A 26,102-nucleotide genomic window follows, 5' to 3' on the forward strand; every position below is an offset into this window, starting at 1 on the left:
ACAGACAGGATTCCAATGCATGATGCACTAATTCCTAAGCGCGACTTGTGTGAATAGGCTACTTCTTTATGCACAATGATTTGCCGACAGAATGTGCTTGGTTTTGACACTCCCCTTAAATATGTATAGTGTTAGAGAAGCGGTATGAGTGCACTCGTAATATGATAGGATATGTCAAGACAATATTGGGGCATTCTTTCAGCCAATAAATTCCTGAAACCTTGATTTTGGTGTGAAACCCAAGCCTCAAACTCAAATACAGTGTGGCGAGGATCGAGTCGTGGGGTGGCATCCTCTCTCTCCGTCCTCGCTTTCCTGAAAAAGCAGCTCCTTCCTTGTAGTCAGTGGAGATGAGAAGAATAACGGGAATGGCAAAGGAAGAAACTTTGATCGAAATGAAGAGCGCAATGGATTCGCAGATTGGAGGTAAAGAGCACATTCAGAGATTAGCCTACTTTGGTAATATACAATAATCTATACCATCATCTTTGTTTTCATTGGCTATTAACAAGTTTACTATAGCGCTTTCAGAAAATGTTCAAGGAAACACAACCAACTAAAGGTTGGTTCTATCAGTTTTGTGACTAGAACTACCACTGTCTATTATTTGGAATCGGAATAATGTTTGGCTAATGGTTTACTTGTGTCTGTGCCATATGTCACTATGTTAGTGGGCTACCTAGATGAGAGGCATATACAATGTTTAGCCTAAAGATGAGCACATTTCAGGGAATTTACATGTTATTTATAACAGATTATGTTTCAGGAACAGTTCCATGTGTTTGTACAATTGTACAACTAAATGTATAGTTCTGGAATGACTGAAAATACATGCGGTGACGTCATTCACATGCTGACAGGTCTACTGGGAGAGAGAAGGACAAACTTGAAGTTTGAGAAACTGACAAATTAAAGTAACTGTCCAGTGTTTCTAGCTTTATATGAAGTATGACCAATAATTAATTACAATATGAGTGAAATAGATGTCCTTCCAAAAAATGGCAATTAAGTGTGTTATGTTTTCTGTGTTGGAATGGTGTGGGCATAGCCCAACAACAGAATGGTGTGGGCATATACCGGTCCCAAAACATATTTACACTCGTAGACTGCTGATTGGCCATCTAGGGTGACATCATCCTCTATAAGGAAATAACAAACATTTTTGAAACGTCTGTTTGAGATACAGGTTTGAGGCGGGGTTTTTATAGTGTTTTTTTCCTCCAATTTATGCTTTGGCCAGAAATACGAGTCAGCAACATTATTTGGGTATGAGTTATCAGAATATTACCTTTTTAAAGAGATTTTTACTGGACAGTTACTTAAACCCCATTGCAGAAGTCTGTAAAATGGCATGCATTTGGAAATTTCTTTGTTGATTTATACATCAGCATTCAAAGTGATCAGTATTGACCCCAAATAAGTTCAATATTATTCATAATGATGTAATTTCCAAGCAGGTTTGTGACAAAAACAATTTTTTGCAGATGGATGTCTTATTCAATGCAAGGTTGGTCTGTTGTGCTAATGTATAGGCCTAGTAAAGCTGATGCAAGCGGCACTCTGCTTATCTATATCCCTTTATTGAGAATTTACAGTATTAGTCACTCCACACTGCACAAGGAATGTCGCTTGAAACTGGCCATTGTTGTGTCCATGCCCAGCCTTTTAAACACCATTAACTGCCCCATAACTTCAGTATTGCTCTCAGTATTGCTCCCCGATGTCTCCCCTTAATGTGCTCCTGTGTGAATAAGCTGTGTCCTATGTTCATGTTTTCTGTAAAATGTCATGGCAAAAAGGAAACAAGTTATAGGTAGACATCTGCAATGGTGTGCTAACAGATATTCCCAATACATGGCATGGGGTTGTCCTTAACTGTCTATTCATGGATTTGTAAAATCCAACACAAATTGGATTGCTAATTATTTTCAGTTATTCCCTAGTTTCAGGATGTGTCAAAGGGCGTCAGTAGACCTCTAATCCATATCTATAACCTGCTTTGTGTGGTGCCACACTGTCCCAAGGTAATACTCACATAATTGCACGCTAGAGACCAGATAGTTGTTAACATTAAGTGCATGAACACTTAAACACAATTATCTGCTGATTGGCACTCAAGGTAGAGAGACTATCTAGACAGGGAGTAGACCATGATGCTATGGACTGACTGAGCAGTCACTCACTGAAGAGATCTGTAGGGAGGAGTTGGACTGTAACAGTACTACTGTTTTTCCAATTGTGCTTCGTGACAAATAGGCCGTAAAGATCAGAATATATGCAGAATATATTACTAGATCACATTTGTTATAACAAAAAGGTCACATTTTCTCACAGTTTGTGAGAATGTGGCAGTGTGACTATACAGAGTTGCCCACAGACACGACTTGGTCTCCAAATACAGCCATCCACCACATAATGTGTTAAGCTGTCATGGTAGCAAGGGTCCCTCTATGAAATGTTGCTGGTTGAGAGAGAGCTCAGAAAATGTAGAGCTGCTGTGGGTAATAAATACACTGCTCAAAAAAATAAAGGGAACACTTAAACAACACAATGTAACTCCAAGTCAATCACACTTCTGTGAAATCAAACTGTCCACTTAGGAAGCAACACTGATTGACAATAAATTGCACATGCTGTTGTGCAAATGGAATAGACAAAAGGTGGAAATTATAGGCAATTAGCAAGACACCCCCAAAAAAGGAGTGATTCTGCAGGTGGTGACCACAGACCACTTCTCAGTTCCTATGCTTCCTGGCTGATGTTTTGGTCACTTTTGAATGCTGGCGGTGCTCTCACTCTAGTGGTAGCATGAGACGGAGTCTACAACCCACACAAGTGGCTCAGGTAGTGCAGTTCATCCAGGATGGCACATCAATGCGAGCTGTGGCAAAAAGGTTTGCTGTGTCTGTCAGCGTAGTGTCCAGAGCATGGAGGCGCTACCAGGAGACAGGCCAGTGCATCAGGAGACGTGGAGGAGGCCGTAGGAGGGCAACAACCCAGCAGCAGGACCGCTATCTCCGCCTTTGTGCAAGGAGGTGCATTGCCAGAGCCCTGCAAAATGACCTCCAGCAGGCCACAAATGTGCATGTGTCAGCATATGGTCTCACAAGGGGTCTGAGGATCTCATCTCAGTACCTAATGGCAGTCAGGCTACCTCTGGCGAGCACATGGAGGGCTGTGCGGCCCCACAAAGAAATGCCACCCCACACCATGACTGACCCACCGCCAAACCGGTCATGCTGGAGGATGTTGCAGGCAGCAGAACGTTCTCCACGGCGTCTCCAGACTCTGTCACGTCTGTCACATGTGCTCATGTGCTCAGTGTGAACCTGATTTCATCTGTGAAGAGCACAGGGCACCAGTGGCGAATTTGCCAATCTTGGTGTTCTCTGGCAAATGCCAAACGTCCTGCACGGTGCTGGGCTGTAAGCACAACCCCCACCTGTGGACGTCGGGCCCTCATACCACCCTCATGGAGTCTGTTTCTGACCGTTTGAGCAGACACATGCACATTTGTGGCCTGCTGGAGGTCATTTTGCAGGGCTCTGGCAGTACACCTCCTTGCACAAAGGCGGAGGTAGCGGTCCTGCTGCTGGGTTTTTGCCCCCATACGGCCTCCTCCACGTCTCCTGATGTACTGGCCTGTCTCCTGGTAGCGCCTCCATGCTCTGGACACTACGCTGACAGACACAGCAAACCTTTTTGCCACAGCTCGCATTGATGTGCCATCCTGGATGAGCTGCACTACCTGAGCCACTTGTGTGGGTTGTAGACTCCGTCTCATGCTACCACTAGAGTGAGAGCACCGCCAGCATTCAAAAGTGACCAAAACATCAGCCAGGAAGCATAGGAAGAGAAGTTGTCTGTGGTCACCACCTGCAGAATCACTCCTTTTTTGGGGGTGTCTTGCTAATTGCCTATAATTTCCACCTTTTGTCTATTCCATTTGCACAACAGCATGTGAAATTTATTGTCAATCAGTGTTGCTTCCTAAGTGGACAGTTTGATTTCACAGAAGTGTGATTGACTTGGAGTTACATTGTGTTGTTTAAGTGTTCCCTTTATTTTTTTGAGCAGTGTATATTGACCAATTACAAATGTTCCTTTTGTTAAAAATACTTTGTAGGCTACAATTTATTATGTATGGCTTCACAGAAAGAAAAGTACTTGAGCATTCATAATGTCGACAGTAAAGTGGTTTCAATAATGCCGCAGTAATTATGGTTTTGAGATATTGTTACATCCGTCTCTCCTCTGCTGGGAAATTAAGTGAGTTGGAGCAAGTTCACTGATGGATGGAAACAGTCCGGCTTCTCTCCAACCTCTCTCACACTGTTTACATCCCTCTTAGCATCTCACCCCTATAGGGCGGCAGGTAGCCTAGTGTTTAAGAGCGTTGGGCCATTAACTGAAAGGTTGCTGGTTTGAATCCCCGAGTTGATTAGGTGAAAAATCTGTTGATAGGCCCTTGAGCAAGGCACTTAACTCGAATTGCTCCTGTAAGTCACTCTGGATAAGCGGGTCTTCTAAAATGTGAATGGAAACTGTAAATGGAAGATTCCTCAAACAAACTCTGCTGTCCATTTAACTTTTTTTGGTATTACAGAAACAGGGCCAAGCGATGTGGTTCCACTATCTCTGAGCAGTAGGCATTTATGTTCTTAATGTGAAGTAAGTTGACTGAGCAGGTTAATTTAAGGACAATCTGTCACTTGCCCTTTGGTGTTAAGGCTCCTTGTTAGTAAAGATCCACAGTATGGCTGGCACTGTAGTATTATCAAATACTAGGCCTGCTATTCTACGAACAACATCTCTCACTATCACAGTAAAACCTTTATTCACTCAAACTCAATGCTTCAAGTGATGAGATCTAAGCCTTTCATAGCGTGTTTCCAATTCTGCATGCCTAATTGGTCTTGATCAGGGGCAGTCCGGCACAAACTAGGCCTAAATAATCATCTTTGCGTTACAGCACTCACCCTTAATCATTGATGATCTAATAAGAAACGTATTTAGATAGTTGTGTGCAGCTTCCATTTAAAGTGTTTTATATCTGGTGGGGAGGGCAAGCCAGTGAATTCATCTTGGCTCACAGACTAGGGGGAGCTCTGGTGTTGCCATGGAAACTAGCTGAGTAATTATATTTTCTCTGATAGCTGAGTTAGACAGACTGTGGGCAGTATCTGAATATTGGCGTGAGGGTTAACCCACTTCTCATTTCTGTTAGTGCACTGGATGATAAAAACATTATATGTCTGGACTTTTCTCCTTTCACCTCCATTTGGTTATTATCCCTTCTTTGGTCTTCCACAATTATATTTCAATGGCCATGAGCAGATTAATATATAAATCTTGAGTAACATTGATCGATGCACCTGATCACAGTGGGCTTTGTGATTGTGTTGCTTTGTGGGTTTAGGAAGCTCTGTGCCAAAGCATTTCATGTTCTATCTGTGGGTTAACCTGGGCATCACATCTGAACAGGCAACAAGCTACGAAGAACAAAGAACAACAGTTTGTTTTCATGTACTCTGCCATATCCTCAGTGGCGATTAGGCAGTACGCAACAAGGCCAAACGGTGCAGATGAGGAGAATTAGGGGAAGGACAAATTCTGTAATATCCTAACATTTCTACCTTTCCTCCTTATGCAAGAATGCCTCATTCAAACAGTATAGTATTAGAAGGATGACATTTCATGTCTGTTTTAGAGAAGATAAAGTATGAATTCTGCTATTTCATGTCTGTTTTAGAGAAGATAAAGTATGAATTCTGCTATTTCATGTCTGTTTTAGAGAAGATAAAGTATGAATTCTGCTATCTGCTCTGCCCATGATCCCTCGCTGGGAGGTGCACCGGGGTATTGGTCCACTCTACTGATCTAACTTTCAGGGTTTTGTCAAGGCACAGTTCCCTTCTGGGACTAGGCCTGTGGTATCCTGGAGATAAGAAGGGAGATTTTGTTTGTTCCATGTGCAGAAAGTCATCAACAGACGATGTGAGAATAGGGATTCAAAACAGCTTTTCAACTGGGCAAAAACTGGTTGAATCAACATTGATTCCACATCATTTCAACAACAAAATGTAATGTGATGACGCTGAATCAACGTGGAGAACTGATTGGATTGGAAAAAAGTAATCAACAAAAGGGAATTTTATATTTTTTTTCACAGAATTTACAACCTAATTACATCCTAAATGAAATCCTAAAGTTAGCATGTGGTTACTTCAACAAGGTAAACAAAAGCAAAACATGGATTGGTCTCTCTTCCTACAGGGTAAGGAAACCAATGTAATTTCAGTGAGGTATCCTGTATGTTGTCTTTCCCCTGAGAAAATTAACTTGGGGATGATGTCAATAGTTAGGCTATTGGAGCCAGGAGTCATGTATGTTTTAGTCAGTCAAAAGAAGCCAGTCTGATATATCATGGTGCTATTTTTAGCTGGAGCTACAAGGATAAGAGTTTAGACATAATAGGTCACATCAGGCCATGGTAGCAACATAGTGACATTGTTGTGGTTCATTGTGTCTCCTACAACACTAACATCTTTCAACAATAGGATGTATGTTGCATAAGCCTCACATGCTGGCCTTCTAGATGATCCATCTGCTCTGTGTAGGGCCATAAGACATATGGCCGGTTATCTTACAATGTTGGTCATGAGTGAATGAGAATGTTGTGTGAATGTCTGTGGCCTACAGTGTTTCCCTGATAAACTAATCAGCTCTAGTTATGTGGGGGATGAATGACACATAATGGGCCACTGATTTCCATTTAGTACTTATTGACTTACAGTATATACAGACATATTGGAATGCTTTAGTCTAGAGATCCATCTAATTAAATAGCTAGAAACAGGGTACAGCATCACTGTGCAGCATCACAATGCCTATTATGAACTGTCATTTTATCTATTATAAACTGTCTTTCTATCTATTATAAACTGTGAGAATACCTGGCCTAGCACTTTTGTAGTTCATCAGAGAACAATTTCTCCATCATCAATAAGCTTTCTCTGATAGAGCCAACTGTGATATGATGATGATGCTCAGAGCCCTGGGTCTGGACAACCCCCTCTGCAACTGGATCCTGGACTTCCTGACAGGCAGACCACAGGCTGTGGGGGTAGGCAACAACACCTCCTCCACACTGACTCTTAACACGGGACCCCCCAGGGGTGTCCTCAGCCCTCTGCTGTGCTCCCTGTTCACCAATGGCTGTGTGGCTTTGCACGACACCAACTCCAACATCAAGTTGCTGACAACACCACAGTTGTAGGCCTGATAACCTTCAATGATGAGTCTGCCTATAGGGAGGAAGTAAGTGAACTGGCATAGTGGTGCCAGGACAGCAACCTCTCTGTCAACGTCAGCAAAACAAAGGAGTTGATTCTTGACTTCAGGAAGCAGAAGAGGGAACATTCCCCGATCCACATCAACGGGACTACAGTAGAGAGAGTCACTAGTATTATGTTCCTCAGCATCCACGTCACAGAGGACTTGTCATGGACCAACAACACCACCACTCTTGTCAAGAGGGCGCAACAGCGTCTCTACTTCCTAAGGCGGCTGAAGCTATTTGACATGCCACCCCGGGTCCTCTCCAAATATTACAGCTGCACCATCGAGAGCGTCCTGACTAGTTGCATTACGGCCTGGTACGGTCGGGAATTTCTCAGGCCAGACCGCAAGTCAGACTTCTGAACACTTGAACTGGACTGACCACCTGCACTGACTCTCCTCACCTTAGCACACATGCACTCACTCACTCACACACACACACACACACACGCATGCACATATGCGCACACACACACACACAAACACACACGTATAAATTCATGCTACACACACATCACAACTGCTGCTGATAAATTGTGCCTTCCTGTATTATACTTATTAAGCTAAATATTTTATTCTACTGAGCCATTTACTTTATGTTCATATTCTTATATTTTCTTATTTCTTATTGTTGTTGCATTGTCGAGAAGGAACCTGCAAGTAAACATTTTGTTGGACGTTGTATGCCATGTGTATCCTGTACAAACGACTAATAAAACTTGAAACATGAATAACAGGGGAAGCCCAGTAGCTGAAACAGAAGAGGCGAAGGTTCATTAGAGGAAAGTAGCCTAAAGCTCAGGCCTCGTATTACCATTTAAATCACTAACCAGATTGGCTTGGTCTGATGAAATACATCATTTACCAGGCTGTCTAAAGGTTTATCTGGCTGAAACAATAGACAATCAGGAAGGCACTGTGACTGTCACTGGGAAGTAGACAGGTGCCACCGGTGGGAGCAGGTGACGCAGGTGCTGTTAGGTCCTCACCAGCATCAAGGTGACAGCTTCTTTATGGCACAAATAAAACTTGAATAATATATTCCTGTCCTCACACTGCCACTTGCTGTGATTCAACCAAACAGAGAATATATCAAACATATTTAACAGCTGGCCTGTTTCTTTGAGGCTAGTATGTCTGTGTCAGTGGTGGGTGCAAAAACAGATTGTTTTTCTGCTACTCTAGATATTCTAATTCAGAATTTGTGTATTTGTGATATCATAAATCCATCTATCAATGTCCAGCAGCATATTGTTAAGCAGACTAACCCCTTTGTCCTGTGTCTCTCCTCTGAAGAAGATGGCCCTGTTATGCTGACAGCATTCAGGATGATCCTATTAACAGGTACTGGCAGATGAAAGGCTTAATGTGACACCTGTCTGTCAGTCCATCCTTTCATCTCCAAACCTCACCTCATAGTCAGTGGCTGTGTCTGTATGTACTGCTGTTGGTTACTCTGAGGCTTGTACTGTGCTTGTACTCTGCTCAGCCTCCCTCCCTTCATGCCAGCGGCTGCAGAGCCAGGCTCCTCATAACCCAAACCCAGCCCTATGCTACTCTGCATCCTTTGGTCCTGTGTAAGTGAGTGCCAAGGCCCTGGGTTTACCAGTGGATCGCTCCATTTGATTTAGCATAGGAAGCAAGGAAATGACCTTTCAAATCCAACACGCTACATTTATTGAATTTACCTGCACCATATTTGACATTTAAAATATTTTTTTTTGTGTGATTTTGTTGGGATAATTTAATCTATGCATCTCTCTGGATTATTTGATATTTCAGAAAGGGAAACATGAGCAGAAACCTGCCAGATCTCTCCCTTTATAAAGAGCTAGGGCTAACTATGTTGGTAACCAGTTTATATAATAGCAATAAGACACCTCGGGGGGTTTGTGGTATATGGCCAATATACCACAGCTAGCGGCTGTATCCAGGCACTCTGCGTTGTGCATAAGAACAGCCCTTAGCCGTGGTATATTGGCTATATACCACACCCCCTCGGACCTTATTGCTTAAATGGATGTGCAAGACAATGTGAGATATTCATCACTCTGGACTGCCCACTGAAGGTACTGGTAGGTCAGCTACAGTAGGATGAGATGTTCTCTAGGACTTCATCAATGGGGTTATCAATGTCAGTTGAATTTAGCGTGTGCTGGAGACTACAGACGTGTTTACAGTAAGTTGGTGTTCTGTAGACAGTGGGTGTTATTTATATGTACATCTTCACTAGTGGATCTCCTACTATCTGAATGTGGGTCTAGTTCCAGGAGGTGGTACACTACGTGACAAAAAGTATGTGGACACCTGCTCATCAAACATCTCTCCAAAATCATGGGCATTATTATGGAGTTGGTCCCCCCTTTGGTGCTATAACAGCCTCCACTCTTCTGGGAAGGCTTTCCACTAGATGTTGGAACATTGCTGCGGGGACTTTCTTCCATTCAGCCACAAGAGCATTAGTGAGGTCGGGCAATGATGTTGGGCGATTAGGCCTGGCTCGCAGTCGGCGTTCCAATTCATCCCAAAGGTGTTCGAATGGGTTGAGGTCAAGGCTCTGTGCAGGCCAGTCAAGTTCTTCCACACCGATCTCGACAAACCATTTCTGTATGGACCTCGCTTTGTGCATGGGGGCATTGTCATGCTGAAACAGGAAAGGGCCTTTCCCAAACTGCTGCCACAAAGTTGGAAGCACAGAATCGTCTTGTATGCTGTAGCGTTAAGATTTCCCTTCACTGGAACTAAGGGGACTAGCCTGAACCATGAAAAACAGCCCCAGACCATTATGCCTCCACCACCAAACTTTACAGTTGGCACTATGCATTGAGGCAGGTAGCGTTCTTCTGGCATCCGCCAAACCCAGATTCGTCCATCGGACTGCCAGGTGGTGAAGCATGATTCGTGTTTCCACTGCTCCAGAGTCCAATGGCGGCGAGCTTTACATCTCTCCAGCCGACGCTTGGCATTGCGCATGGTGATTTTAGGGTTTGTGTGCAACTGCTCTGCTATGTAAACCCATTTTATGAACTCCTGACAAACAGTTATTGTGCTGATGTTGCTTCCAGAGGCAGTTTGGAACTCGGTAGTGAGTGTTGCAACCGAGGACAGACGATTTTTACGCGCTTCAGCATCAGCTGTCCCGTTCTGTGAGCTTGTGTGGCCTACCACTTTGCGGCTGAGCCGTTGTTGCTCCTATATGTTTCCACTTCACAGCACTTACAGTTGACTGGGGCAGCTCTAGCAGAGCAGAAATTGTAAAAGGTGGCCTCCTATTATGGTGCCACGTTGAAGGTCACTGAGCTCTTCAGTAAGGCCGTTCTACTGCCAAAATGTGTCTTTGGAGATTGTATGGCTGTGTGCTCGATTTTATACACTTCATACAACGGGTGTAGCTGAAATAGCCGAATCCACTCATTTGAAGGGGTGTCCACATACCTTTGTGTGTGTATTTATGTGTGAAACCATACTGTGGTAGTTTTATTTGAGGATATGTGTTTTCCATTGTATTCATTTTTGAAAACATTGAAAAATGTGTGTTGCTTGGGTGCTGAGGTGTATGTGAACGTATGTATACTATGTGTATACTATACTGTGTGTTTCTGCATGTGTGTGGATGTGCTGCTATCTATAAATGTCTAATAAAAGTGGCCTTGTCCCTGTTTGGTAACACACTCCCTCTCTCTCTGTGTTTGCTCAGCTCGGGACTGATAATTACTGTTAGCAGTACAATCATCACAGCTTGGCACAACTTCTGTGACCTTCATAGGGGTTAGGGATGCTTGTGCTCAGACTCATCTGGCTGGCTGGCAGTCTCAACATCATTCCTTCCTCATGAGTTGTCTCTATAATTTACCTCTCCGCTGTACAGAGCGGCTCCCTCAAGCCTCTCATTGGCTTGCAAGGCACTCAGTAAAATTCTGGTTCTTAAAAAATATCCCCCTCATCCAATGGAAGAAAGGCTCAGAGCAGAACGAGTCCTTCCTGTGGTAAGCTAGATTGTGTTATGTCTGAGGGAACTACAGGGCCTCTGACTGGGCTGCTGCCCCCTCCCCCATCCCTCCGTGCACGTAGAGGCCTAACCTCCCCCACGGGAAGTGCTTGTTTCCCAGCATTCAGAAATAATCAGGAGGCAGGCAGCGCTGCAACATGAGCACATTCCCTCTAGCAGGCTCTGCCAGGCTGGGGGAGTGCTCTGCGCTGCTGCTGGAATGCTGTGTGTTTCTGTTTGTGTGTCTCCAGATGGAAAGTGTGCTTTTGTGATAGTGGGTCTTTATAGGCATGTGTTTAGTTCTTTCCCCTGGTTTTATGTCTGAGAGCTCTTGAGAGAGTGAGTGTCTTCATGTCTATTTCACCATGCTGTTGCCCTGAGGGCAGTCCATGTCAACACAGTGTTGTGTTGGGGTGTTCTGACATCTGACCACAACACAGTTCCACTGACAGACTAATGCTGTTTTCGTCACATCAGCAATCCCTGCTCTTAATTTAGAACTATTACCTAATAGGAGGGAGACCGACTTGATCATCTGCAAAATCATTGGCAAATCTATAGAAAAGGAATGTGGATGGAAACAGAGGAATGGGTCATGGGTTTTCATGGGCTTAAAGTAGTGTATCTGATGACATTACAAAGTAATGTTGTTAAATAACAGCTTTATTTTTCTAGGATTAATTTAGCCAGTTGACTGTATGTAGTGAAGGTATCATACACAGTGAACAAGTTTGACAACATACATTTTCATATCAAGTGTATCTCACTAAGACCTATTGGGCTAATTGGTGTGATGCGGCTAGAATAATTACGCTTCTGGACTTGTGAAGTAAAATATTTAGACAAACAACCCATTGCTTTCTCTCTCTTAAATAAATGAGTAGATACACATTTCTGTACACATATCACTATGTAATTTGTACATTGTAAATAGTTTTCTGTTAGAGGCAATCCTTAGACCTATCCCTCTGGGCACAGACCACAGTTCAAAGTACATTTTTTATTTACATTTGGTTGAGTTGTCAACTAACGTGAATTCACCATGACATTGGATTTAGGTTAAAAGGTAGGTGAAATAGAGATGGAATTCACCTACGTTGATGTCTTTTTACAAATCCAATCAGTTTTCCACGATGATTCAATGTCATCACATTCAAAAAAAAATTATCTTGAAATGATGTGAAAACAACATTGATTCAACCAGTTTTTGCCCTGTGGGATAGACTGACCTTCCAAGATATCAACATTATAGTTTTAACCATGTTTTGAGGCTATACAGTGTTTGTTTACATTTACAATATTTACAAACATTAGATTAAAACTAGTTTATGTTTTGGGTTCTGATGGGTTTTGACAGTTAAACTAAGCTCATGAGGCATTTTTAAGTAATATCCTTCAAGAATCAATGGACTCATATACAGTATATCATTATACTGTATATCCTAAGTCCAAAAATGTATGTACAGTTGAATTCGGAAGTTTACATACACCTTAGCCAAATACATTTAAACTCAGTTTTTCACAATTCCTGACATTTAATCCTAGTAAAAATTCCCTGTTTTAGGTCATTTAGGATCACCACTTTATTTTAAGAATGTGAAATGTCAGAATAATAGTAGAGAGAATGATTTATTTCAGCTTTTATTTCTTTCATCACATTCCCAGTGGGTCAGAAGTTTACATACACTCAATTAGTATTTGGTAGCATTGCCTTTAAATTGTTTAACTTTGGTCAAATGTTTCGGGTAGCCTTCCACAAGCTTCCCACAATAAGTTGGGTGAATATTTTGACTTTTTGGACATTTCTCCAAGAAGTACGATCTCTGTCCCCATGTGCAGTTGCAAACCGTAGTCTGGCCTTTTTATGGCGGTTTTGGAGCAGTGGCTTCTTCCTTGCTGAGCGGCCTTTCAGGTTATGTCGATATAGGACTCGTTTTACTGTGGACATAGATACTTTTGTAGCTGTTTCCTCCAGCATCTGCACAAGGTCCTTTGCTGTTGTTCTGAGATTGATTTGCACTTTTCGCACCAAAATACGTTCATCTCTAGGAGACAGAACGCGTCTCCTTCCTGAGCGGTATGACGGCTGCGTGGTCCCATGGTGTTTATACTTGCGTACTATTGTTTGTACGTGGCACCTTCAGGCTTTTGGAAATTGCTCCCAAGGATGAACCAGACTTGTGGAGGTCTACAATTATTTTTCTGAGGTCTTGGCTGATTTCTTTTGATTTTCCCATGATGTCAAGCAAAGAGACACTGAGTTTGAAGGTAGGCCTTGAAATACATACATTGGTACACCTCCAATTGACTCAAATTATGTCAATTAGCCTATCAGAAGTTTCTAAAGCCATGACATCATTTTCTAGAGTTTTCCAAGCTGTTTAAAGGCACAGTCAACTTAGTGTATGTAAACTTCTGACCCACTGGAATTGTGGTACAGTGTATTATAAGTGAAATAATCTGTCTGTAAACAATTGTTGGAAAAATTACTTGTGTCATGCACAAAGTAGATGTCCTAACCGACTTGCCAAAACTATAGTTTTTTAACAAGACATTTGTGGAGTGGTTTAAAAACAAGTTTTAATGACTCCAACCTAAGTGTATGTAAACTTCTGACTTCAACTGCAGATTGCCCCTTTCAACTCATCTATGCTCGTGTTTCTTTTCTCTACACAGAGGAATGTAATGGCCACAGTCGTAATAACTCTATAGAGGACGGAGGAACACAGCTACCTGGACACACAGAGGTGAGTTTCACACATTTCACTGTAAGGTGAAATACCTGTTGTATTCAGCGCACGTGACAAATAAACTTTGATTTGAGTCCCATGACCCCATGTTGACCTGCCTGGACACTCTCCTTTCCCTCTACATTAACGTATCCCTGCCCTAGATGACTTCCCAAGTTCTCTGTGCTGTAATGCAGCAGTGTTCTGCAATGCAACGGGCATATTAATTGAAAGCTACAACTAACAAAAAACACATAATATTATTTGCATGATAAAGGTTAACACAATTTTGAAGGTATACTGGATTAGTAGATTCATTTTTGCACTTATGTGCGTATATGGCTGTAAGAAATGTATGATTATGTGCTTGTTTTTAGTCTTCCTCCACATGCTTGATCGATCCTCATCCATGATCAATATTCTTGATCAATAGTGAGCGTGTATTGAAAAGAGGTTGTTTTGCATGCCTTTGTGTACCTTGCCTATGTTGGAAACAACTGACCTCTTTCTACTACAGTTCTCATTGTTCAGTCACAAGACCTCAGTGTCTCTCAGAGAGCTCCTCTCTTTATCAGATCAGCTCTCCCCAGGCAATAAGCACAAACTAAAATACTGCCTACAGAGAGAATATTACTATGTGTGTTATGTGTCTGTGTCCGTGTTCTCTATCCAGCATTAATCTGTTGTTCAAGAACTAGGGAACTTGAACACTTTCTCTCTCACTCATATTCAAGCGTGCTTTGACACATAAAGGTGGAAGGCCATACATTTCAAATTGTTCTAATATGCTTTCCACAACCTAATTCTGTTGATGATATTTGGAATTGTATGCTGTATCCAGCCCCTGTTTCCTTCCTCCCTGTTTGTGGGTGTGGAGGCTGATAAACAAAAAGGGGAGGGGGCTCTGTTTCTATTCCCGACCACAGTGTGTCCTCCAGAGCCAGGATACTGCTGAATATAGGGACCCGCCTGTGCTTTATTGCTAATTGCACTGAAGCGCTTTTCCTCCTAGTCACATGATGAAACAGACCCCACACAATCCTTCTTCACAAATGAGGTTCAAAAGATTATGTAATACCTGGAATTGGTGAACATAATCTTAGCCGATTGGATCAAGAAAAGCCATTTTCCTCCACTCCAGGTCCAAGGCTGTGTCGATAAGTTTTTTTCCCCACTGTCGTCCTGACTGCAGGGCATAGCACTGTAAAACCTTAGCTGTACCCCTCAGGTGGAATAAAACCAGGAGTAAACAAACCTAGTTGAGAAACAGCCTTTAACCCACTGCATATACAATCTCCTGAATTTCACAAGCATTTTTCTTTTTAACAAGGGTGCAGTTTCTCTATACTAAGACTTTCTCCTGCATATGCTTAATATGCTTATAAATAGTGTGGAGTGTGGAGTGTAGATGCAACCCTGGCAAACTGGTGTGGAGCATTGTGATTGAAGAGTATTGTCAGTGCCAGGTTTGGGGCTTGTGTAACAGTATAACTTTACGGCGTCCCCTCGCCCCGACGCGAACCAGGGACCCTCTGCACACATCAACAACGGTCGCCCACGAAGCATCGTTACCCATCGCTCCACAAAAGCCGCGGCCCTTGCAGAGCAAGGGGAACCACTACTTCTAGGTTTCAGAGAAAGTGACGTAACCGACTGAAAGGCTGCTAGCGCGCACCACTGCTAACTAGCTAGCCATTTCACATCCGTTACACTCACCCCCCTTTCGACCTTCTCCTTTTCTGCAGCAACCAGTGATCCGGGTCAACAGCATCAATGTAACAGTATAACTTTACGGCGTCCCCTCGCCCCGACCCGGGCGTGAACCAGGGACTCTCTGCACACATCAACAACGGTCGCCCACGAAGCATCGTTACCCATCGCTCCACAAGCCGCGGCCCTTGCAGAGCAAGGGGAACCACTACTTCTAGGTTTCAGAGCAAGTGACGTAACCGACTGAAAGGCTGTTAGCACGCACCATCGCTAACTAGCTAGCCATTTCACATCCGTTACACTTGAATCATGAAGTGGCTGTATACTGGTCTGGGATGATCTGAGAATATCAAGACTAGGTTTAACGTTATTATTAAAAACAAAAAGTTCATTTCAGGCCCTAGTACAGTATGTACCTCTTTGCTTGCCATAGTTGAGGGCTACGTTTAGTATAATGATAAGCATGCTATCACTGGAAAGTGTCCAGGATCCACTGCCTCCTAACTCCTATTCAAGTTACATAAGACAAACCACACAAAAGAGAGAAAGTCCACAATCATTACAAAATAAATATGTTTATTTAATTTTGGGCGTGTCCTAAACCATATACTAAACTACTACCATGTACTTTTAATGTGCTTCTAACGTACATCGTCACATTCAGTAAACAGATGTTCTCTGTTCATAGGAGGAGGAGAGAAATAGTTTGTGTGGGTTAGTGTTCTGACACTCTTCTCTGTCTGCCCTCCAGACTGACAGACTACAGCAGAACAAAGACACCGTGTTCTTCAGGGACGGGGTTCGCAGGATTGACTTCATACTGTCCTACCTAGATGACAAGGATGGAGAGAAGAAGCAGGTGGGCAGCATAACGCACCATCATCAACACAGAGACAGAGAGCATTGTGTGGTTACAGAGAGACACATGGCAGTTTATCAACACGGACATGACAGCACAGAGCATTAACCTTGGAGTGGTCAGGCTTGCTTTGAGCCTGAATGGCTTCAATAAGAACACATTTATTTTAGTTTTCCGTTGCAAAACATTTTGTCACAGTAAAGACAGTGTCTGGGGTCAACTGACCAAGTGACCATGACTCATAATCAGCCTGAATCAGGGCGGTAAGAGGAGAAGGTGACTAAAAGGAAGTGGCTGATAAGTTCCCAGTGGTTGAAACTTTGTTGTTGGTGTAATTGCATCACCTCTTTCTTGACAGAGAAGCAAAGATTTCATGCCACAGACAGACCATAGACAGACCAAATTTCATTATTACAAGGCCCTCTAGCTTTTGATTTTTGGACTTTGAGAATGCTGTGACTGGTGCCAGGCAGTCTTTCAACAGAGCTTCTACAAGAGCAAAATGGATTATGAGAATGAATGGGGAAGTTAGAATACAAGGATGGATGGAAGGATAAAGTAATAGCAGTGATGATAGAGGGGGAGATACAAGGAAAAATGCTTTTCTGCCCTGGTCCTTGCTATTGCTTAAAGTGCATTTGTGTCTGTCTCTGTATTTGTACAGGAGAGGAGGAGGGAGTTTGAGGCCAACCTTAAGAAGGCTGGACTGGAGCTTGAGGCTGAGGACAAATCGGTGAGTTACCAATCTGTGGCACGCTGGTGTCCTCTAGTGGTCATCATGCAGCAGCACATCACATTACTGCAAGGTGGGGAATATCTCAGCAGAGCTTTCTTATAGGGGAATTCCACTCCACAGTCTTCTTTCCTCAGTGGTAGAAGGGTGTTTAACGTGTACTGAGTGTACAAAACATTAGGAACACCTGCTCTTTCCATGACATAGACTGACCAGGTGAATCCAGGTGAAAGCTATAATCCCTTACCTTATATGATCCCTTCATTCAATGTAGATGAAGGGGAGGAGACAGGTTAAAGAAGGATATTTAAGCCTTGAGACAATTGAGACATGGATTGTGTGTGTGCCATTCAGAGGGTGAATGGGCAAGACAAAAGATTTGAGTGCCTTTGGATGGCGTATGGTAGTACGTGCCAGGTGCACAGGTTGGTGTGTGTCAAGAACTGCAACGCATCTGGGGTTTTCACACTCAACAGTTTCCTGTGTGTATCAAGAATGTTCCACCACCCAAAGGACATCCAGACAACTTGACACAACTGTGGGAAGCATTGGAGTCAACTTATAGTCCATGCCCCGATGATCTGCATTAGAATTGAGGCTGTTCTGAGGACAAAAGAAAATAACTCACTATTAGGAAGGTGTTCCTAATATTTTATACACTCAGTGTTTCTATGTTTTCTTTACAATTTTTAGGTGAAAATGTGTACTATATTCAAATGGAAAATGTAGAAAATATTATGAATGTTATATAATTATTAAATGTACTCAATATTTTAAATGATTCCTCTGTTTTGTGCTTAAATGGTATGGTCAGTCAAACTGCCTCTCTCTGTCCTCTCTCAACTCATTCCTCTCAGGACTCAGATGATCTGAAAACGTACTTCCTGAAGATCCACGCCCCGTGGGAGGTGTTGGCCACCTATGCTGACGTGCTGAAGATCAAGGTTCCCTTTAAGGAAAGCGACATCCCCCACGGACAGGACGTTCCACTGGAGTGGCTCTCCCGACCGTTCCGCCTGCCAGAGAAGGTGATGCGCCCACAGCCTGACTACTTCACCTCTCCATTTGATAAGGACAAGATAGACTTCTTCCTCATCAAAAACCAAGACACCTTCTTCCCCCCCTCTACACGCAACAGAATAGTGAGTACAGTATCTTAACACAGAATCTAGCGAGACACACACACACACACACACACACACACTAATCTGATGTCCCTTCCTGTCAGGTGTACTACATCCTGTCTCGCTGTCCGTACAATAAAGAGGACCGCAAGGAGACAGACAAGAAAGGTATCAAACGGTTGCTGAACAACGGGACCTACACCTCAGCCTTCCCACTTCATGATGTAAGAAACACGTGACGCCCCACCTACATCACATCAACATACTCACAGTAGATTTCATGTGAGGATGTCAGATTTTTTCTAAAACTAGAGCTAATTATTCTCCTGTCCTCTATGCTCTCAGTGTCGATACTGGGAGAGGAACACAAATGAGCAGTGTGAGAGCGAACGCTACCACCTCTATAAGAATTGGGCTAGGTTCCTCTGTTTCTACAAGGAGCAGCCCCTCAACCTCATCAGGTAAGACAACATCGGCTGGACATCGGTTACATTTCCCCTATGCATAGACACAAAGATCTACGTCTATAACGGGGGGAAGGGAGGGAGGGAGGGGGGTGAACTCAGTCCAGCTTTAAACTTACTCTTGAAAGTTGCAATAGTAGAATGCACAAGGTACAATTTCTAAATAGGGTAGTGCATCATCAGTTCCTCTTGTCATGTCAGTCATTGCATATCTTAGAGAGCTATTTATAACTTGTCAGAAATGTCAGCTGATGTTTTTTATTTAGTTTTTTTAGCCCATAGATATTGTTGTAATAATTGTTGTCACTCAAATATCACATGAATACACATTAGACATGACAAAATGTATAGAATTGCATGAAAATTTGCTTTAAACCTGCAACGTTCTCTCCACCAACAAGAGAGGTGTGAACAGTTTATATCATGAACAGTCCCTGTGCCCATAGAAATAGACGTGTTGTGTGTGTGTGTGCGCAGGGGAGATGCAGGATGTCACCCAATGATGGAAGGGGGGCCCCGAGTTAAAAAGTTTGGGAACCCCTGATCTATAACACCATGCAAATACTAAGTGTCCCTACTCTCTAATGCCAAATAAGTTAAATTATCTCTGTGTTGTTAACAGGAAGTATTATGGGGAGAAGATTGGGATCTACTTTGCCTGGCTGGGCTTCTACACAGAGATGTTGTTCTTTGCTGCGGTCATGGGGGTCATATGTTTTATCTATGGTGTGCTAAGCTACGATGATAATTTAACAAGGTTAGTACCACCAGGGGGCAGAAAGGTGCCTTATTTGAAAAATAGGAAAACAGTTAATTGGCTGCATTTAAACAGGCAGCCCAATTCAAATATTTTGCCCAATTATTGGCAGAAGATCTGATATTGAATTATTGTGCTGCCTGTTTAAACACAGCCTTTGAATCATGCTTAAGTGGGCTATCATACACACCTAATGGTGTGTAGTCAGTATATTAATAATAATTGTGTAAAAAAAACTGAAGTCTTTGTTGTTGCACATCCAACAGTACACTAAATCACACAACCTTGTCAGTCTCTACAGGACATGTAAAGTCACGTCATATCAAATGTATTAATGTTCTTTCCCACTTTCTATTCTTCCTATTTATCTCTCCCACAGTAAGGAGATCTGTGACCCCAGCATTGGAGGGAGTGTTGTAATGTGTCCACTGTGTGATAAGAAGTGTAGTTACTGGAAGCTCAACTCCACGTGTCTCTCATCCTGGGTAAAGGAACATACACATTTTATTCTGTCATTCAGTCACAACGTAATCTTTCCTAAAATGGCTAATCATAATCTCTTGATGATTAGCCATTACATCTAATTCTTGATGGCTCCTCACTCTTAAAAAAATTATGGCTGTGAATATTATCTGTGATTAGCTTATTGTTATATTGTTTAAACCATCCTGTCAATCAAAGCCAGTGAAATCTCCCATGTTGAGTGTGCAGCATGTCATCTTTCTGTGGCCAAAGCACGGCATGTCATTTCCTCTGGGTGGTTAGGAGCTCATCCTGTCCCATGTTCCCTCTTCCAGCAATCCCATCTGTTTGATAACGAGGGGACAGTGTTCTTTGCCATGTTTATGGGGATCTGGGGTAAGTGTCTGTCCACTCTGTTGTTACTGTATTTAACCTGTTGGAGAATTACAGTACATCCCCTGTGAGGGAGGCAGACTGTTACTGTTAGAGTGTATTGACCCTGTCGGTTCTGCAGTGACTCTGTTCCTGGAGTTCTGGAAGCGGCGCCAGGCCCAGTTGGAGTATGAATGGGACCTGGTGGATTTCGAGGAGGAGCAGCAGCAGCTCCAGATCCGCCCGGAGTTTGAGACCAAGTGCACTGACCAGAAACTCAACCGGATCACCCAGGTACGGGCTGCCAACTGGTTATTACACACTGCTTGTGTGAAAATTCTAATGTATTCAATGTAAACTACTGACTGGGCTTTCCGTTTATTTGTAATTGTGCAGGAAATGGAGCCATACCTACCCCTCCCCAAAAAGTGTGGTCGCTTTTGCCTCTCCGGTGTTACTGTTCTGTTCTGGGTAAGCCAACATACTACACCAACTCTGTGTGTCTGCAAGCATTTGTTCGCCAGTGTGCAGTATACTGTATGTGCGCTGTATGTGCGCACTGTAGCATGTGGATTTTGTATTCTCCACAGATGCTTCTGATTGTGGCCTGTATCACTGGGGTGATAGTCTACAGGCTGGCTGTGTATGCAGCCTTCGCCAGCATCATGAAGGACAGCCCCACTAAGAAGATCCATCTGGTGGGCTCTCTCATCACCCCGCAGCTCGCTACCTCTGTCACCGCCTCCTTTATCAACTTTGTCATCATTATGATCCTTAACTTCTTCTATGAGCGAGTGGCCATCTGGATCACTGATATGGGTGAGGAGGAGTAGCTCGCTATCATGGCGATTAGATCAGGAGGAGCAGGAAATGCAGGGAGATGGAACACAGATGGCACATCAAGTTTAAAGTGATGTTTACCCCAGGTCACATTAACTACCCATTTCCTGCTCATTAAAAAAAAAAAAAAATTCTCTCCTATAAAAATTCACTCATACCTCAGCAGTACATTGCACCCGTTAGTTTAGGTAGCTGGTGTGCCTTGAATGGCTTTGACCTCCAACTACTTGCTCCAACAGAAATTCCCAAGACACATCTGGAGTATGAAAACAAGTTGACAATGAAGATGTTCCTCTTCCAGTTTGTCAATTACTATTCTTCATGTTTCTACGTGGCCTTCTTCAAGGGCAAGTTTGTGGGTTACCCAGGCAACTACACGTACATGTTTGGCAAATACAGCAGGCTGAGGAACGAGGAGGTGAGCTTTGTCACACAGCATCTACAGTATATGAACACATTCTACTATATGAAACACCTTTTGAAGATTAAACTACAGTATTTATGTTTTGATCTCAAACCTAACTGTTAAACACCCACTGCAACTTGTCCCAGTGTGACCCAGGAGGCTGTCTGATTGAGCTGACCACCCAGCTGGTGATCGTCATGACAGGGAAGCAGGTGTGTGGGAACATCCAGGAGGCCCTACTGCCGTGAGTTTCACTGACCTCTGTGCTACTTCTGATAGACTGCGAAATGTACCTCGATGACCTTTCAGTTGCATATTTACTCCACCATGGAGTGTGAACCAGGTTGAACTTGTTAAAAATGTCTGACATTCAGTATGTAATTTGTACACATGTGCCCTCCTCAGAGTTCAATATTCTCTCAATCTATATTGTATCCTGTCAGGCTGCTGAGGAACTGGTGGTGCAGCAGGAAGGCCCGGAAAGACCAGTACAGCCGCTGGGAGCAGGACCACGACCTGCAGAACTTCAGCCAGCTGGGCCTGTTCTATGAGTACCTGGAGATGGGTAAGAAGGCCCTTAACCCATTTCACTCTCTTCCCACATAGACAGGAGACGGTGTAGGGCTGTTCATCAACATGCACTCTCTCGCTCTCGCTCTCGCTCTCGCTCTCGCTCTCGCTCTCGCTCTCGCTCTCGCTCTCTCTCTCTCTCTCTCTCTGCAGTAATCCAGTTTGGCTTCATCACTCTGTTTGTGGCCTCTTTCCCCCTGGCCCCCCTGCTGGCCCTCTGTAACAACATCCTGGAGGTCAGAGTGGACGCCTGGAAGTTCACCACCCAGTTCCGCCGGCCTGTGGCGGCCAAGGCCCACAACATCGGAGCATGGCAGGAGATCCTCAATGTGGTAGCCATCTTGTCCGTTGTCACCAATGTGAGTAGTATTAAATGTTATTAAGCTGTAGCCACATTGTTGTTATCAAGTGTTCAAATCTATGTCTTTATTGTTAAACAGTCCCATTGTACAATTCATATATACTGTATAATCAAAATACAATAATTCAATAGTTCAATGTGTCTCGGATCCCCTCTCATGCTCTCATCTCCCCAGGCATTCATCATGGCCTTTACTTCAGACATGATCCCCCGCCTGGTCTATCTGTATGCCTACCACCCTGGCTCTGAAGCCACCATGAGTGGCTACATCAACAACAGCCTGTCAGTGTATGACATCTCCCAGATCCCTCTCCTCAGTACGCCCGAGGAGGGGGCGATTCCTGCCTGGTTCAACAGCTCCTTCATCACCACCTGCAGGTGGGAAGCGACTGCAATGCCAGGCCACTCACTTGCACATTTAAATACCCTTTGTCTTGACTTCACTTGAAGTCTTGACTATGGAGCTGTGATTGTATTAATCCAGATGTTTACAGAGGACAGGTCAATGCTTGGGGTTTAGCACTAGTGTATGTAGTTGTTGTGTCCTGACATTAGCCCTATATGTTGTCTCAGGTACCGTGACTACCGCTACCCTCCAGGCCACCAGAGGCAGTACTCCCACACTATGCAATTCTGGCACATCCTGGCAGCCAAACTGGCCTTCATCATTATCATGGAGGTAAGCCATCCAAAATATGTGTATGGAACACATCACATCTCTCCACTCTAAACCAGCAGGTTCTCTCTCCATTATATACAGTATGCAACAGAGCCCAATCTTTGCTATCACTGTCTTTTAACATGTTATTATCTGTACGTCATAAGGTGAGTGTGTGATAATGGTATGCTCTGTAAAAAAATGTCTTCCTTTCCCATCAGCACGTGGTGTTTGTGGTGAAGTTCTTTGTGGCCTGGCTGATCCCGGATGTGCCATCCGAGGTGAAGGCTCGGATCAAACGGGAACGTTACCTCATCCAGGAATACCTGCACAACTACGAGGTTGAGAAGCTCAAGATCCAGCTGAGTCAGAGTTTTATCACTGCCACCAACATGCATGACGTGTTATCTTAGTGCCTGTAGGCCCCCAATCAGTAACTCACACCCACCTGGCTAACCTAACTGGGAGGGTGGTGCTGTGAAGGCTCCTCCACTGATGGCAAACAGAAGTACAGTAAAGGGCTTTTGTCAGTGGGGCAATCCTATCAACTGTTTCTCTTTGTTTTGTTGTTTGTTAATTTTCTAATGAGCAGCTAGCAGATTTCAACCTTTTCGCCTATATTAGGACTTTCATTGGAGGCAGAGACGGAATAATTTGATCGATGACCACATCTCGTCACCTTTTCTCAGCCTCCAATGCTGTTGCAATGCAAGCTCCTGTTGTTCAGCTTGCTTCATATCTTCTGTGCAATGATGTTTCTTGCAAGTGATTCAGTCATTCAGTGCCAGTGTTGATCGTGATAGGATATTATGGAATCCTACAAAAGTATGTGCCAATTTGTTAAATGCCATTGGGATTCATGGCTTCTTGAAAAGAATGTCATATAATGCTCACCTTATCCACAATGTCATAATATGTTACTAACATATCCAGCAAAGACTGCCAAAGATATCCCATGGCTTTTATCGGCAGCTATCTAATGAATTACCTTTAAAGTAATATGCATGTTTGATAGAATGTAACATATAAAATCTAATTTATTTGCCTTCAAATGTTGGCATGTTATCTGCTTCAATTTGGCTGTATGTGTTTTCCTTTCATTACTGTCATGTATTTGAGATCTTTTCATGGGAGTCAATGTAAAAACTGTAAATTAAAAGCCCAATGCAACTGTCTGTATATCAATATAAAATAATTTCTAGGTAACAATAATTGCTAGGACTGTCTGGGAGTAGTCTGAGTGGCAAGGGGAAAACTCTAAACTAGATGTTATTGGCAGAGAGGTTTGGAACTCTCTTTGTATTTGGTCTATCAACCAATTTACCACATGTTGATGTCACTATGGAAAGCTGAAACTCCCATCCATGCAAACCTGATGATTAGGAAGTCCTGTGTAGATTGTATGTTCAACCAGCGATTATCAGGAATTAACACTGATCACATTTTTTCACACTTTTAGAGTGTTAGTTTCATCAGCTGTTGTACAATTGCAATATAAAACACAGGAAAAAAGCATTTTGACTGCAGTGGCCCTTTAAAAACTGTTTCTCTCAGCTGGGTAATGATAGATAGAGATACTGTAATGGTCCAAGGCGGTAATACACCCATATGTCTACTGTATGTATGTTTGGTCTGATAGAGCCCTTTCCAGTGGATATAATCTACACTCAGTTTGAAATGTTTTGAGTGGCATATTAAGTCATACCAGACAAAATATTAGCCCTGTTTTTGGGGTTGCATTCCTCTTCCTTGTTTAGATTTATGGCGAGATATGCAACTTGTATGTGTGATTTCTTCTGGTGTGGGACCCAAATGTGTTTTTGCCTGTGTTACTTGCACATGTACCTATCTGCGCTTTATTTTGACACTTATCAAACTCATTGTAAGCAGGAAAATCAGATTCCTCAGCCCTGTTAGTCATTACTCACTTAAGTTGATCATTCCTATCTGCTTTTTCAGTCATACTCTATATCTGTACTCAGTAGCACAATGGGAGGCCTTCTCTTTTTAATTTTGTTTTAGCACAGAGCACTTATATGGGACTCATTTTATTTAGCCAATGAGTCTTTCAGACAGAAAACTCCACTACATTATTACTGTTTAATGTCAATCATTCCAACATGTCTGGATGGTCTCATATTAAAAGGAAAGTTGACTTTAGATTACATGTCTCAAAGCAATTTTTATAAAATTCCATTTCAAAAGGGACTGTAGCTTATTGAATCGATTTCAAGTTACTGTAGTGTGATTTGTGCAAACAGAGGTGTTAGCTATACAGTATATAGACTCCGAGTATGCATCACAATCTTGTGTCCCATAGACATTCAATGTAAGGAAACATGCATCATTTAACCTGCATAATGTCCCCTTTACAGCAATCAGTTCACACTATTTTATCACAGCCTGTATACACATGAAGAATGTTGGGGTATGTACAGTAGTTGCCACATTAAGTTCAGTAAACAAATCACTTATTTAGATTGTTGTACAGATTACATTTGTAAAGTATAGTTTGCTCAATGTAGGATTAGGTCTTATAATGCAGTTAATTCTGTAATATATTGATTTTATTTGTAGGCTTTTTCTAGGTTCATCTGTTTTATAAATGTTAATAGCCTCTCATGCTGAAGGTGGAAACTATACCCCTGGACGATTTTACTTGGTATAACTTCAACTTCAAAGTCACATGGTACATCACTATCTCAGGCTTGTCTATATCCCAGTGCTT

The 26,102-nt window shown here is 42.9% G+C and overlaps 1 protein-coding gene across 2 annotated transcripts; it reads left to right on the forward strand.

Moving 5' to 3' along the window:
- Nucleotides 1-25,531, forward strand: LOC139563242 (anoctamin-5-like). Of its 2 annotated transcripts, XM_071381706.1 has the most exons (21): nucleotides 1-426; nucleotides 8,638-8,685; nucleotides 14,006-14,076; nucleotides 16,520-16,627; nucleotides 17,292-17,360; nucleotides 18,218-18,502; nucleotides 18,589-18,708; nucleotides 18,830-18,945; nucleotides 19,571-19,705; nucleotides 20,085-20,190; nucleotides 20,503-20,563; nucleotides 20,682-20,833; nucleotides 20,936-21,010; nucleotides 21,130-21,358; nucleotides 21,619-21,797; nucleotides 21,932-22,029; nucleotides 22,229-22,350; nucleotides 22,509-22,714; nucleotides 22,892-23,094; nucleotides 23,290-23,395; nucleotides 23,596-25,531. In XM_071381706.1, exons 1-21 carry the CDS (start codon nucleotides 351-353, stop codon nucleotides 23,785-23,787), a joined length of 2,757 nt encoding a protein of 918 aa, XP_071237807.1. In that variant the 5' UTR covers nucleotides 1-350; the 3' UTR covers nucleotides 23,788-25,531. The 2 variants fall into 2 exon arrangements, with proteins under 2 accessions (XP_071237807.1, XP_071237808.1); XM_071381707.1 differs by lacking the exon at nucleotides 8,638-8,685 and having other exon boundaries at nucleotides 3-426.
- The last annotated feature ends 571 nt before the right edge of the window (nucleotides 25,532-26,102 follow it).

This window comes from Salvelinus alpinus, chromosome 33, assembly GCF_045679555.1.
Source record: "Salvelinus alpinus chromosome 33, SLU_Salpinus.1, whole genome shotgun sequence".
NCBI classification, from domain to species: Eukaryota; Metazoa; Chordata; class Actinopteri; order Salmoniformes; family Salmonidae; genus Salvelinus; species Salvelinus alpinus.